Below are 15588 nucleotides of genomic sequence, written 5' to 3' on the forward strand. Positions count from 1 at the left end.
TGAACATCACGGCTGCAGTGGACCTTTAGTAAAAGCGCTAATTGCAAGTTTTCACAGGGTCTGTAATGGTGCTTGAGCAGTTCATTTCAAAGCTTTGTAGTCTGGTCTCCTGACGTCAGCAGGTTCTCTTTAAATAGACATGTGCAATAAAGAGATACGATGTATTCCTGGTCGTACTAAGAATTATTTAGCTGTGTCTTGGATTATGTACAGGAGCTCCAGTTTATGTTGAAAAGGAAGGAAATTAGCACTGTACATCTGATAGAGGAAGCGCAACAAGGTGAGTTTTATATGTATATTTTGGAGGCGTGCTTTTAGGGTTAATGAGATTTTGATCCTGTCACAATGAATTATTACATATATTAAATCTTATATATATATATATATATATATATTAAATCAGCTTGCTAAGACATTTTAATATCATATGGACATTTCATCAAATGTTTTCATGAAACATTTCAGAAAGAAAGACCATGCTTATTAAAATCTGACAACTCCTTGAGTTGGCGCCATTATACTGATGAATTGCTGTGGCTTTGATGCATGTATTTTTTAGAGAACTTTTGACAAGGAACGTTATAAACGATGGTTAGAGGAGATGAAATGTTGTGGTGTTAAGGGAAGTGTAATAAAAGGTTTAAAAGCTAGTTAGCTGGGAGAGAACAGAAAGGAACAGTTAAGACCTGTTTTTTCGAGGTGAATGGAAGTAAGCAATTTGGTTTCAATGAACAAGAAAACTTGGGTGACCATGGGGATAAATAATATTGGATCAATGAACTGGAAGGAACACCATCCTTGCAGCCTAACAAGCTCATCTGTCTCCTTCCCAGTTCTGACAAAAATCTTCCAACTGAAATGTTGGCTGTTTCTCTTTCCATTGTGGCAACCTGCCCTCCTGAGAGTTTCCAACATCTTTTGCTTCCACGATAAATACTGGTTATCTGCTGCATCAATTCTTGTTGGCGATCCATATCTCTGTGTCTCCCTCTCCCTTGAAGAAGGGTCTGAAGAAGGGTCTCGACTCGAAACGTCACCCATTCCTTCTATCCAGAGATACTAGTGTTTCAGGAGTGACACTGCTGGCAGTTCTCCAATTAGTGGAGTTACTCCACCATTTTGTGTCTACCATTGGCGTAAACCAGCATCTGCAGTTCAGCTCTGGCTGAACAACTAATCTTCTGTGTGGACTTGATAAGGAGAAGTTATTTCCTACACTTAATTAATGTTTTGTATTAAGTGTTTCCAGGTAAAGAAGTAAGTTCCAGAGTAAATGGTGAATTTGTTTTGACAGATTTGACTGAGGCAAAGGTGGAGTAAGTAGAAGTTGACAAATAAAAAAACTCTGCGGCAGTCATGGGTGATTAGAGTTGGAGCAATTCTTTCTGAATCGCATGTTATTTATGGTATTCATAAAATATAAGTAGGAAACTGCAAATAGTACATTGTAACCAAGCTTATTGCTCACATTAAATGATTGATAGCAGTCAAGAACATCTGAACAAAGTGGATGGATTAATTAATGATCGGCAAATTTTAATACATGTATTTTAAATCAGATTAGAACTGGAATTGTAAAACCTTTATATGAAGATGTGTACATTAGCAAAATGATTTGAATCTGACTGTGAATTAATTTAATCTAAGTTATTCATGTACAAAGCGCTGTGGAGTGTTTATGCAAAAGATGATGAAGTGCTATATTAATGCTAGACTTTCAGATGTTCTTTCACTTTAGAGCAAATAATCCAACCAGGATGACACCAGTGCAAGACTAATCGTTCAATAACTTGTACCTTGAGGGTGTTTGACTATAAATTATACCAAGTGTTTTGTAAACTAATTTAAAACAGTTGCAAGGAAAAGCCTGATCATGTCGTTCTTTGAGATATATTTGTGTCAGACAGCCAGTGCTGACATTTGCAGGACTGCTCAATATCTCTGCTCAATACAAAAGCATTGTTCTGAGCTGAGCTCCTGGGACCATGGCTATTTACAAGTTGAAGGCATGTGCCTCCTCAACTTCAGCTGGGGAGGGGCAAAAGTAGGTTCATGCTGTACACTTCAACAAGTGTTTAATTTAGTTTAGAGATACGGCGTGGAAACAGGCCCTTCAGCCCATTGAGGCCACGCTAACCAGTGACCCCCGCATACTAACACTATCCTACACGCACAAGGGCCAATTTACAATTTTACAAAGCCAATTAGCTGTATGTTGGAGGAAACCCGAGCTCTCAGAGAAAACCCACGCAGGTCAAAAGGCGAATGTACAAACTCCATACAGACTGCACCCGTAGTCGGGATCGAACCCGTGTCGCTGGCACTGTAAAGCAGCAACTATATCGCTGTGCAGCCCTGAGCTAGCAGATGTTTAAATATGTAATATATATAAAGCAGCCTAATGCAGACAATCACACATTGAATGATGTCCATAGAAAAGCAGTCATAGAATTTATAAATCCTACTAAATCTTTGAGCAACCTTGCTGTCACATATCCCTTCAACTTAGTAATGCAGAAGCATAGCATGCAGAAGCATAGCTGTTGGCAATTACTTTGTATTATGTCAGATCTGCATAAGATAATCTATTTTCCTTATTCCTATCTGCTCCGTGTCATTTGAAATCTGCAGAGAGTGATGGTGCAGGAACATAATCGGAACTTCCATTGATGTTTTTCTTGTTACTCATTTATGTAAGATTTGCGTCACAAAACCACCAGGCAATACACACTTCTGACAAGAGTGTGCCTAACATTTGACACTCAATAGCTTAATTACGGTTGAGTCTCCCACCGTCAACATCTTGGGGCTTGCCATTGACCAGAAATTCAACTGAAGTTGACATAATAAAAGTGTCGCCACAAGAGCATATCAGAGGCTGATATTTTGTAGCAAGTGACTGTACCTGACACTCCAGTGCCTTTTCACCATCTACAAGACCGTAGCTAGAAACATTCTGCACTTACGTGTAGAATGGTGCGTGGATGGGAAGGGTTTGGAAGGATATGGGGCAAACACGGGGCAGGTGGGACTAGCTGAGATGGGCATCTTGGTCAACTTGGATGAGTAGGACCAAAGGGCCTGTTTTCGTGCTGTATAACTCTAAAACTATCCATAACGTGCCTAGTTGTGGACAGCTCCAAGAATACTTGGGGTACCATAACCCATCTAGGATAGCCTAGATCCCAGATCTGAGATGCCTTCCAAATACATGACTTCAACCGCCAAGACTTCAGGCACAAAGGGAACACCTAGAAACCATATTAAAATCAATACATGTTTGCATTATATCCTATCTGGAGCAGGATCTGAGAGGTGATTCCCTAGTGCAATGCAGGGACTTCCAGCAAGACCATGCTCCACCATCGATGCCCTAATACCATGTCATCTTTTAGACACTTAGTTTCAGACCACGTGCAGAAGTTGAAAGGCAGAGGTAGTTACAGCTGACTCGAGCCAGGTAGATTTACCCAATTGTAATTCTGCAAGAAATTATTCCCATTGGTGGGAGCAATTGGGAAAACATTTACATGTTACACATGAGCAAGTTTGTTGAGGGGAATGATTTATCTTCGACTTTTCTCATGTCATATGTAAAACTCTATAGTAACATAGATCTTAAGATGTAAAGTAGAAATAACTCTTTAATTGTTGCATAGGCCAGATTTAATAGATCTTTTAACTGCTATTGTTTTAATAGACTAGAAATAAGCATCTAATAATGAAAATACAGATGTCATGTACCACCCCAGATAAAGGGAGCATATTATTGTTTGATTTAAAGAAAGATTACTACAAGGCATTCTCTCCTAAATCATCATCACATCTAAATTGTGATGAGATTTTTAAAAAATGATCCTGGCTGTACTCATAAATGTCAATTTGTTATTTATGTTATTTAACAGTTAATTTAAACATTTGAGCTGCTGGGACTTCTTAGTACCAAATAGGTTTTTCAAAATGAGCCTACACTGCATGCATAGTTACTGAATGAAATAGTGAAATCCTGCAACAGTGAAACTTTCCCACTGCCAATGTGTGGTTATAATTCTATTTTCTGTCAGCTTAGTCTCAGTTACAATGTTAAACTCCAAGCCTTTTTTATGTAGATTTTTCATTCTGGACCCTATTTATCTGGGGATATTTAAAAGGGGATTTTTATCTTCCTGGGTGAAATGGATTCAAATCCAAGCACCATGTGGATACGAGTTGGCAATTTTGGTATTCAATGTTTGTTTTCGTTTGATTTCTAGGACAACTACTGTGATTTCAAGGGCATCTTTGGCACAAATGCAGGCATTTGGCTTTCCTGAGATCCGAGATGATAAAAATGAACTGGCAGTGGTAATTGATTCAGAAAAGCTACCAAGCATGAATCTACGGATGGAAGGAGAAGATCATCTTCAGTGCAACGAGATAATTCTGCAATTCCTGGCTTACAGCAGGTAATGTTTATGGCAATGGAAATCTAGAATCATAAGTGATCATTACCTTGCACTGACTTTCATCATGTAAATGTGATGTACAAGAATCAAACTTTATTCACAGTTTTTGTAAAACCCTATTAGACGAACGTCACCAATCCAGAGCTTGGCCTAAATGGAACGAACTGTCGGGAGTCACGGCACCCTATGATTCGGTGATATCAAATGTCATAACAGCAGCTGAAGAATTTTTATTTGAAAACTAAAAAGCTAATTTATTACTCGTAACCAGGAAGCAATGGGATTGCGACAACAACAAACAATCTCCCAAAACCTTTCAGGGAAGGAATTCTTTCAGCCTCATGTGAAACTAAAATTCTTCAGCGACTTTGTTGAATCTTAACTGGTGTCTGAAGTGGTACAACAAGAATCAATTGTAGGAGATGGATCTTCACTCTCTTCTCAAGAGGGATAATGTATGAACAATAAATGGTGATGCCCAGGTTCCATAAACGAATCAAGAAAAAATTGTGCAAGCAATGGGAAAGCAAACTTAGACATTGTTAAGGGTAGGAAGTAACTACAGATGCTGGTTTAAACCGAAGGTAGACACAAAAGGCTGTAGTAGGTCAGTGGGTCAGACAGCATCTCTGGAGAAAAGGAATAGGTGACGTTTCGGGTCGAGACCTTCTTCAGACTGAGAGTCAGGCGAAAGGGAAACGAGAGATGTAGACGGTGATATAGAGAGATATGGAACAAATGAATGAAAGATATGCAAAAAAGTAACGAGGATAACGGAAACAGGCCATTGTTAGCTAGGGACTAGATGAAAACGAGTTACAGGCAATGAGACTCAACAAGATGACTTTGAAGCTAGTATGACTTGGGTGGGGGATGGATGGAGAGAGGGGGGGATGCAAGGGTTACTTGAAGTTAGAGAAATTGATATTCATACCGCTGGGTTGTAAGCTGCCCAAGCAAAATATGAGGTGCTGTTCATCCAATTTGCATTGGGCCTCACTCTGACAATGGAGGAGGCCCATGACAGAAAAGTCAGTGTGGGAATGGGAAGGGGATTAAAGTGTTTGGCCGCCAGGAGATCAGGTAGGTCCAGGCGGACTGAGCGATCGATTGAGATATTGTTAATATTTATACTTTTAAAACTTTATCTAAAAGTCACAACATTCATTCATAACATGGGGAGGACCTGCAATGAGTTCCTTTTGTGGTAATTTTTGACGGGCAGCTCAATGAGCAGAAATCACCTAAAAAATGTTGAAAATAAACGAAGCTTCCTTTATAGTTTCTGAGTTTTTTTTCACATTGTGTGCAAATGATTCGTGAGAGATCAGGTTTGCCAGCTAGATGTTAGTCTTGCTTTTGATTAAGAGCTCAATAAATAAAATTCTACTTCAAAGACTCAAGCATATAATCTAGATTGATGCCCCAACACGGTAATCGGGGAGCTTTCTGTTACTGGAGGTGTTTTTGCATAAGGTGTTAACATGAGGGAAATGTTGCTTACTCTTAAATGATTTGATTGCCATTTTTCAAAATCGGTCATTAAAAAATAAATGCAGATATTGGAAATCTGAAATAAAAGCAGACAATATTGGACCTTTTTTGTTGCGGGCTATCCGGTCAACGAAAAGACTATACAATGACTTAAGTTAAGCTGTCCGTAGCGTACAGATACAGGATAAAGGGTATATCATTTAATCGAAGATCAAGCCTCTCATATTCCTAAACTCCTAAATGGTTCCTGTTAGTGAACCATTTCTCAACCTCATCCAATGAAATTATATGTTTCCTTAAATGTGGCACCAGAAATTTTGGCCATAGTTTAGATGTGATCTCAGGAGTGTCTGGTACAGTTGCAGTAATACTTTCATACTTTATATTTCAACTGCTTTGAAATTAAAGTTAACATTCTATTCGCCTTCCATACTACCAACTGCACTGGCATGCTAAGTATCTATCTTTAATTTGTAAGGACTTACAAATCTCACTGTGCTATAGCTTTCTATGCGTTTTCTTTGTTTAAATAATACTGCTCTTTCCTAAACGAACAACTTCACATTTTCCTACATTATGCTTCATTTGACGACTGCCCACTCACATAACCTGTCAATGTCTCTCTGTAAACAATATCCTCTTTGCTAATCGCCTTTCCCCCTTTTTTGATTGCCCCAAATTTAGCTCCCCTGCATTCATTTCCCCCAACTCACTGATACATTGTAAAAGGTTGCGGTCACTGCACTGATTCCCTTCGTTACCACATTAGTTGCAGGTTGTCAAGCAGATAATGACCTACTTGCACGCTGCTTGTTAGCCGACTGCTTCCCTCTGTATCAATTACATTCAACACTATGAGCTCCTATCATGGTGTTGGAGGTAATATATCCCATAGGAGGGAGTATTACTTCAAAATAGAAGGAAAAAGATACAGATAATTATGAGATCCAATGTCTGTCAATGGCTAATGTGCTGCTACTGTTGAATTGATGATAATGGTTTTTCCTACAAAACTTTTTTTGTTCATTATTAATTGATACTTCGTAGACAAATTGATTTACATTAACGTTTAAAACTCCAGGATATTAAATGAAAGTTAATTCATTTTAAATATCGCACTCTTCAGTTATTGATTTTTTTGCGTTGATTAATGGTTTTGAAAAAATAAAAATTAGTTACTTCAGTAAGAATGTAATATTGTGTGTTGGCATCCCTCCATGCGCAAGAGATGATGGTGAGAGGGAAATGTTCACAAGTTCAAACGTGATAGGAGCAGAATTGGGGGAATGGGTTGCGTTGGGGGAATGGGTGAGTGGTGGAATCTTACGTTGTGGAACGGGTTGCGTTGGAGGCTATGGATGAGTGGTGGAATATTGCATTGGGGGAATGGGTTACGTTGGGGAACGGATGAGTGGTGGAAACCGGTCCCGTGGGGGCTCTGGGCGAGTGGTCAAATATTGTATTAAAAATAAGCCGACCTGCACAGTTGGGGGCTATGGATGAGTGGTGGAATATTGCATTGGGGGAACGGGTTGCGTTGGGGAAACGGGTGAGTGGTGGAATCTTACGTTGGGGGAACGGGTTGCTTTGGAGGACCAGACCTCCCTTGTATCAGGGACCCAACGCGTGAGTGGTGGATCTTACAATAGACAATAGGTGCAGGAGTAGGCCATTTGGCCCTTCGAGCCAGCACCGCCATTCAATGTGATCATGGCTGATCATCCCCAATCAGTACCCCGTTTCTGCCTTCTCCCCATATCCCCTGACTCCACTATCTTTAAGAGCCCTATCTAACTATTACTTTGGGGAATGGGTTGCGTTGGGTACCAGTCCTCCCATTGGAGCTATGGGTGAGTGGTGGAATATTGCATTGGGGGAACGGGTTACGTTGGGGAACGGATGAGTGGTGGAAACAGGTTGCATTGGGGGAACGGGTAAGTGGTGGATTATTGCGTTCGGGATGGGACCCATCGGGTCCCACTTGATCTAGTATATTACTAAGACTCATCTTGTTTGTTTGTATGCATGTGTACACACACTAGGAACAATTCACAATTTTACTAAGCCAATTAGTCTACAAACCTGTACGTATTTGAAGTGTGGGAGGAAACTGAAGATCTCAGAGAAAACCAACGCAGGTCACAGGGAGAACGTACAAACTCCGTACAGATAGCGCCCGTAGTCCGGTTTCTGGCACTGTAAGTGCTGTAAAGCAGCAACTCCACAGCTGCACAACTGTGCCGCCCTAGAGACAGTTGAATATTGTAGAGTTCACCTGAAACCTTATTAGTTCAGAGGTATTCTGATTCCATGTTCAAATCTAAAGGAGATAATTGGGTATATTAGTTAATTGTATGGAAATAAATTTTGTCAAATTTGAACTAATTTCCAATGAAATATTTGTATAAATGTGAAATGAAGATCTATAGAAAGATACTTTCATTTCATTGCAAAGGCTTTGAATATGGAGGGAGAATGGTTAAAAAGAACAAACTGCATTCTTGTTTTCAGCCCTAAGCCATTGATCAAAGCATCTCTGGTGACTCTCAGTCAGCAGAGGTCAGTGAGAGATACATGGCATTAGTTTTTAGCTTGAAGCCCATTTTAAGAAATAAAATAGAAATCTGGGTATATACTTCTCCTTCATTTGACCTCCAATAATCCTCTTGGATTATCCCTTCTTGTGAATCCCCATAAATCTTAATGACAACATGAAGAGGGTTGCCATTTTGTTAGTTAAAACAGGTCTTCATTCCTTTTATTCTGACTCTTTGGACCATAGAAAATGACATGAAAATGCCAAAGAGATGACAGAGCTCGGGCAAATGATTTGCTTTATGCAGAGCCAATCAGAATTTTATATTTCTGTTGTCTTTAGGACTTTTCATGCAGAATGGTGCTGCTCAAATCAGTCAATTGAGGATTGATTGGATAAGATGCGAGCTATTGATTCACTTAAAAAGAAGATAAATAGAAGATAACTATCGTGTGTGTGCAGGAGGCAGCCATGTAAGATGTACTATGTTATTAGTAAGCTTTCGGTGGTTGATTTTTTTTCACAGGGTACCTCGGGAAAGTGATCATCCAAGATCAGTCTACTTCACCTTTCAGTTTTATCGCTTTCCACCAGTTACAACCCAACAGCTGCAACTTGTGAAGATGAAAAAAAAGGGATCTAAAAGTTCCATGCATTTCATCCTGGTACCACTAAATAAAAATGGCATTGGTAATATAGGTGAGTATTGCAAAATGTCTTGGGCATTCAAATCAGCTATTCATTTATGCATCACATGACCCTCTTCCCACATTGCTTTGGTGGCCTTAAAAAATAAGGAACTGCAGATGCTGGTATAAACCGAAGACAAATGCAAAATGCTGGAGTAACTCAGTGGGACAGGCAGCATGTTTTGAGAGAAGGAGAGTTTCGGATTGAGACCCTTCTTCAGAAATATATTATTCTGCTTCTTTCTTTCTAATACCGTTATTTGGCTTCCATTTAAATGAATCAATAGCTTGCATCTTATCCAAATGTCATGCTTTGTTGGAGAAAGTTCCACATTCTACCCATTGGGATGTCAGAATTAAAACATTTTTTGCTAACTTTGCTAAGAAACGTTTAAAATTTACTTTCGAGGATCCAGGGGAGATTATTTAGCCACTCAACTTGTTTTTCCAGTCAATGAGATCATATATTAGTCCATATATAAATACTCATCGTATTTAAAATTGATGATTCTCTTCTAGTTTAATTTGCTATCTGTGGGACTGAATTTTAAACTTCTATCCTAAGCACGTTTACAATAAATGATAACTTTACTTAATACTGTAGAGCATGATTAAATGACAATAAAAGGATCATGACGAGATTAGCCAGGATAAAGAGAAAGAAACTCTTCATATTGGCGCATGGTTCACCAGAATGTTGACCTGATCTGTGCAACAGGAAGAGGGCAAGTTCATGCCACAGCAGTCATTAGATATTTGTGGGCAGCTTCCTATGAATTCAGCAGTCACTTCATCACTGTACACAGTAACTCAAAATTATTATTAAATTGCCCACCATCTCTTTATTTACATTTGTATTGTCACTGCCAGTGATTAAGGGACCCATATATTTTTTTTGTCATTTCCTTAATCCCCCCCCCCCCCCCGTGCCAAATCTGAACTCGCAACTGTTTCTCCCCTTCCACCTGCATTCCTTCCTCTAGCTTCACAATTTGCAACTCTTCCATCCTTTTATCTCGCACTTTATGATGATTTTCATCTCTGGCCTTTGTCCAACCATCTACCTATCAAAACCTGCCCTAACCTGTATGCATCTATTACCTGGAGAAATTGAATAGGTGATGTTTCAGGTCAAAGTCTGATTCTGAAGAAGGGTCTTGATCTGAAACGTCACCGATTCTTTTTCTCCAGGGATGCTGCCTGACCCACTGAGTTACTCCTGAATTTTGTGTCTATCTTCAGTGTAAACCAGCATCCGCAGTTCCTTTCCACACTCCTATGCATCTATTATTTGCTAGTCATTGGCTTGCCCCTGCTCGCTTCCAGCTTCCTTCCCCTACCTCACTCAGCCCTCCCCCCACTTTCAGTCTGAAGAAGGGTCTCGACCCAAAACGTCACATATCCATGTTCTCCAGAGATGCTGTCGGACCCACTAAGTTACTCCAGCATGTTGCGTCTTTTTTGAATTCATTTTTAGTTCCATAATAATCCTTTTAAAAGAAAGCATTACGTTACTGAATTTCTAGTTTTTATTTCACTGACCAAAGAATTACTGGGGGTAACATCTATCTTGAAATGTTTTACTCCCATTTTCCACATGCCGCAGATTCCCCAGGGTTGGAGCTGAAATTTATGGTGGAACCCAGTCTCATGAAGGATGGAGAACAGCGGTGGTTTATGCAGTACCTGGCCTTGCAGACACTGCAGATTGATGTCTGGGATGCAGAGTCTTTGCTTTTGATTGGCACTGCTTCTGTTGACCTGAAGGTAATGATGAAAAGAAGCATAACCGCTGCAGGATGCTAATGCTGCTGTATAAGCATGTTGTTATTGTTGATTCAACATTCCAACTGAATATCTGATGAGGCAAAAATATTCATCAAGAATGACAAAATGACGTGAGCTCTGGACACACAGAGTACCTCAGAATGGCAGATGCCCCATGTTAACCGTTTCAAGCCATGTGCTGTGGATACTGTAGTTGAGATTTCTTTAAAAAAATGAAGCATTTGGCATACATGGCAATATGTTACATCTGGCTACTTTTGAACATTTCATCCACTGAATTTGTCAGAGAATTGGAGGAAGTCGTTCTGGTGAAGCAAGCACTTTATCATCCTCATCAAACTCGCACAGCTTGAGTTTGTGCAAATTATCGAGCACCCATTCACCCACATACTGTACACATTGTAATTTACAATGGCCAGTTAACCCTCCAGCACACATCTCTTATGGATGTGTAAAGAAACGAGTGCACCTGCAGTTACAAGGAGAAAATGCAAACGCCACTTTGACAGCACTGGAGGCCAGCGTTGTCAGAGCTGTGAGGCAGCAGCACTTTTAGCAAATCTCTGTGTCATCCTTACTTTCAAACTTCCACGTCATTTCACCTCAGTCTCTCTGTAATCTCCTCCAGTCCTATGTCAGTCCTCTGCTAATCCCTGCATTTAATGACTGCACCATTGGTAGCTGTGTCTTCCACAGCTAACGTTCTGAACTCTGGAATTCCATCCCTGAATCTCTGTATATCTCCATCCTCCTCATGGCATCCATAATATCTTGTTAGGTAAATTGCCATTTTACTTTGCATTAAAAGCAAAGTATTAGTTTAAAGTACATGCCTTGCTTACAAGGGTATCAAATGTTACGGGAGAAGGCAGGAGAATGGGGTTGAGAGGGAAAAATAGATCATCCATGATAGAATGGCGGTGCAGATTTGATGGGTTGAATGGCCTAATTCTGCTCCTATGTCGTATGATCATACGATAAATAAAATTGTTGTTGTATGCTCTGGATTAAAAGGAAGGTGAGATTGTAGCTGGACTTTAGGGTTACTTGTGAAAAGAGACTAATGGGAGGGATTGGGATGACTGACACAGGATTGTGACCACATTTTGATCCAGGTGGACCAAAGTTAACAATGTTTTGGTTTTGGCCGACTTATTGAAACCTCTGTGTGCATTGAATCCCTAGCCTAACTTGTATTTTGTGATTCGGACTTAGCTAAACATATTAAGAATATTTCAATCTAATTGGTTGACCAAAGGCAGCATCTGGCCTTTTCACAAAGGTCCAATCTAGAAATGGGTTTTTTAATAACTCAAATAATTCTATTATTTTTAGTGCCAAAGACCTTCGAGTTTCTGGGCATGAACAAGTAGCTGCTGCTGTTCATTAATCACTGACTGCAAAATACAAGCCAAAGCACTCGAAAGTTTAGTGGAACTCCCATTGCACATGTTTTGCAAAGTTGGGTACATGAGAGTAATAATAACATCTTATTGTTGCAGCATTTGCTACGTCACGGTCTTTCTGCAGTCCAGGTGTCCCATGAACTGGAGGTGGTAAACACAGACTATGCCCCAGATGTACCGTTGTCCGTATCTGATTTCACAAATCATGGTGCCGTTAAGCCTTATGGAGTGACAACAGTAATAAAAGGAAAGCTACATCTGCGCCTAGGAAACGTTGGTGAGTAAGCCTATGGTCTGAATCATTGAAAATAGACACAAAATACTGGAGTAACTCAGCGGGACAGGCAACATCTCTGGATAGAAGGAATGGGTGATGTTTTGGGTTGAGACCCTTCTGGAGATGAGTGAATATAGTATCTGAATCATTGTTGATTTGGTTTTGTGATAGTCTAGAAAATGAAAAATATATGAGTAACCCCATACAGAGGAAGCTATAGAGTGGATACAATTATGACTTAAAAAAAACATTTGGACAGATATATAGATAGGAAGGGTTTGGAAGGTTATGGGTCATAGGTTGGCAAATGGAACTACATATACCATATATTCAGCAATTTCCCAATGTATTAGATTCAATTTATGAAGAAAAACACCCACTCCTTTCACTGCCTCGCTGTAGTTCCTTTTGGTGACTTCTCAAGTTTCAGTAAGTCCCTCAGCATGTAGTCCTGCAGTCTGGAATGGCAGGCCGCAACATTCCCCTACTGACATCCCATTGTGTTGGTAGGCCAATAAGTTTTGGGCAGACCAAAGAGCATCTTTCAGCGAGCTGCCGATCTTCCAGCAGCGCTTGATATCCATATCTGAACGCGTCTCTGGGAACAGCCCATAAATCAAAGAGTCCTTTATTATGGAGACGCTCAGGATGAACCGTGACAAGGACATTGTCCAAATCTACACTCTGCGAAGAGGTGAATATCAATATCCTTTACTGTTCAGTCGGAGTTACTAATTACCGTTGCTAATCAACAGCGGTTTCCTGCGATGGGGGCCGTGACATCCGCCTGTGCTGGGTGCCGCCGAGATTAATGGGTATCTGCTGGATATGTTCTGTGACTGATACAGTGCTGCAAGTAACTGCAGACACAGGATGATGATGAAGGAAAGAGGAAAGAAGGCCTGAGGATTGGCCAAGATTGACTGGCAATTAATTCTAAAAGGGTTGACGGTGGATATGCAATGGAAGACATCTAAAGACTGCATGGATGAACTACAAAAATTGTTCATCCCAGTTTGGCAAAAGAATAAATCAGGGAAGGTAGTGCATCCGTGGATAACAAGGGAAATCAGGGATAGTATCAAAGCGAAGGATGATGCGTACAAATTAGCCAGAAAAAGCAGCATACCGGAGGACTGGGAGAAATTCAGAGACCAGCAGAGGAGGACAAAGGGCTTAATTAGGAATAGAAAAATAGATTATGAAAGAAAACTGGCAGGGAACATAAAAACTGACTGCAAAAGTTTTTATAGATATGTGAAAAGAAAGAGATTAGTTAAAACAAATGTAGGTCCCTTGCAGTCAGAAACAGGTGAGTTGATCATGGGGAACAAGGATATGGCGGACCAATTGAATAACTACTTTGGTTCCGTCTTCACTAAAGAAGACATAAATAATCTGCCGGAAATAGCAGGGGACCGCGGGTCAAAGGAGTTGGAGGAATTGAGTGAAATCCAGGTTAGCCGGGAAGTGGTGTTGGGTAAATTGAATGGATTAAAGGCCGATAAATCCCAAGGGCCAGATAGGCTGCATCCCAGAGTACTTAAGGAAGTAGCTCCATAAATAGTGGATGCATTAGTAATAATCTTTCAAAACTCTTTAGATTCTGGAGTAGTTCCTGAGGATTGGCGGGTAGCAAACGTAACCCCACTTTTTAAGAAGGGAGGGGGAGAGAAAACGGGGAATTACAGACCAGTTAGTCTAATATCGGTAGTGGGGAAACTGCTAGAGTCAGTTATTAAAGATGGGATAGCAGCACATTTGGAAAGTGGTGAAATCATTGGACAAAGTCAGCATGGATTTACAAAAGGTAAATCATATCTGACGATTCTTATAGAATTTTTCGAGGATGTAACTAGTAGCGTGGATAGGGGAGAACCAGTGGATGTGGTGTATCTGGACTTCCAGAAGGCTTTCGACAAGGTCCCACATAAGAGATTAGTATACAAACTTAAAGCACATGGCATTGGGGGTTCAGTATTGATGTGGATAGAGAACTGACTGGCAAACAGGAAGCAAAGAGTAGGAGTAAACGGGTCCTTTTCACAATGGCAGGCAGTGACTAGTGGGGTACCGCAAGGCTCAGTGCTGGGACCCCAGCTATTTACAATATATATTAATGATCTGGATGAGGGAATTGAAGGCAATATCTCCAAGTTTGCGGATGACACTAAGCTGGGGGGCAGTGTTAGCTGTGAGGAGGATGCTAGGAGACTGCAAGGTGACTTGGATAGGCTGGGTGAGTGGGCAAATGTTTGGCAGATGCAGTATAATGTGGATAAATGTGAGGTTATCCATTTTGGTGGCAAAAACAGGAAAGCAGACTATTATCTAAATGGTGGCCAACTAGGAAAAGGGGAGATGCAGCGAGACCTGGGTGTCATGGTACACCAGTCATTGAAAGTAGGCATGCAGGTGCAGCAGGCAGTGAAGAAAGCGAATGGTATGTTAGCTTTCATAGCAAAAGGATTTGAGTATAGGAGCAGGGAGGTTCTACTGCAGTTGTACAGGGTCTTGGTGAGACCACACCTGGAGTATTGCGTACAGTTTTGGTCTCCAAATCTGAGGAAGGACATTATTGCCATAGAGGGAGTGCAGAGAAGGTTCACCAGACTGATTCCTGGGATGTCAGGACTGTCTTATGAAGAAAGACTGGATAGACTTGGTTTATACTCTCTAGAATTTAGGAGATTGAGAGGGGATCTTATAGAAACTTATAAAATTCTTAAGGGGTTGGACAGGCTAGATGCAGGAAGATTGCTCCCGATGTTGGGGAAGTCCAGGACAAGGGGTCACAACTTAAGGATAAGGGGGAAATCCTTTAAAACCGAGATGAGAAGAACTTTTTTCACACAGAGAGTGGTGAATCTCTGGAACTTGCTGCCACAGAGGGTAGTCGAGGCCAGTTCATTGGCTATATTTAAGAGGGAGTTAGATGTGGCCCTTGTGGCTA

The 15588-nt window shown here is 40.6% G+C and overlaps 1 protein-coding gene across 3 annotated transcripts in view; it reads left to right on the plus strand.

Annotated features, from left to right (window-relative positions):
* nphp4 (nephrocystin 4) overlaps positions 1-15588 on the plus strand; it is a 204821-nt gene that overhangs the window by 144850 nt on the left and 44383 nt on the right. For 2 of the 3 annotated variants that reach the window (XM_033048073.1, XM_033048074.1), the window contains 4 exons: positions 4254-4445; positions 9002-9173; positions 10767-10931; positions 12455-12635. In XM_033048073.1, coding sequence (XP_032903964.1) covers positions 4254-4445; positions 9002-9173; positions 10767-10931; positions 12455-12635 — 710 coding nt within the window. Of the gene's footprint in view, positions 1-4253; positions 4446-9001; positions 9175-10766; positions 10932-12454; positions 12636-15588 lie in introns of all 3 variants that reach the window. The other variant, XM_033048072.1, reaches the window with a different exon arrangement.

The sequence above is a fragment of the Amblyraja radiata genome, chromosome 31 (genome assembly GCF_010909765.2).
Source record: "Amblyraja radiata isolate CabotCenter1 chromosome 31, sAmbRad1.1.pri, whole genome shotgun sequence".
Classification (NCBI taxonomy): Eukaryota; Metazoa; Chordata; class Chondrichthyes; order Rajiformes; family Rajidae; genus Amblyraja; species Amblyraja radiata.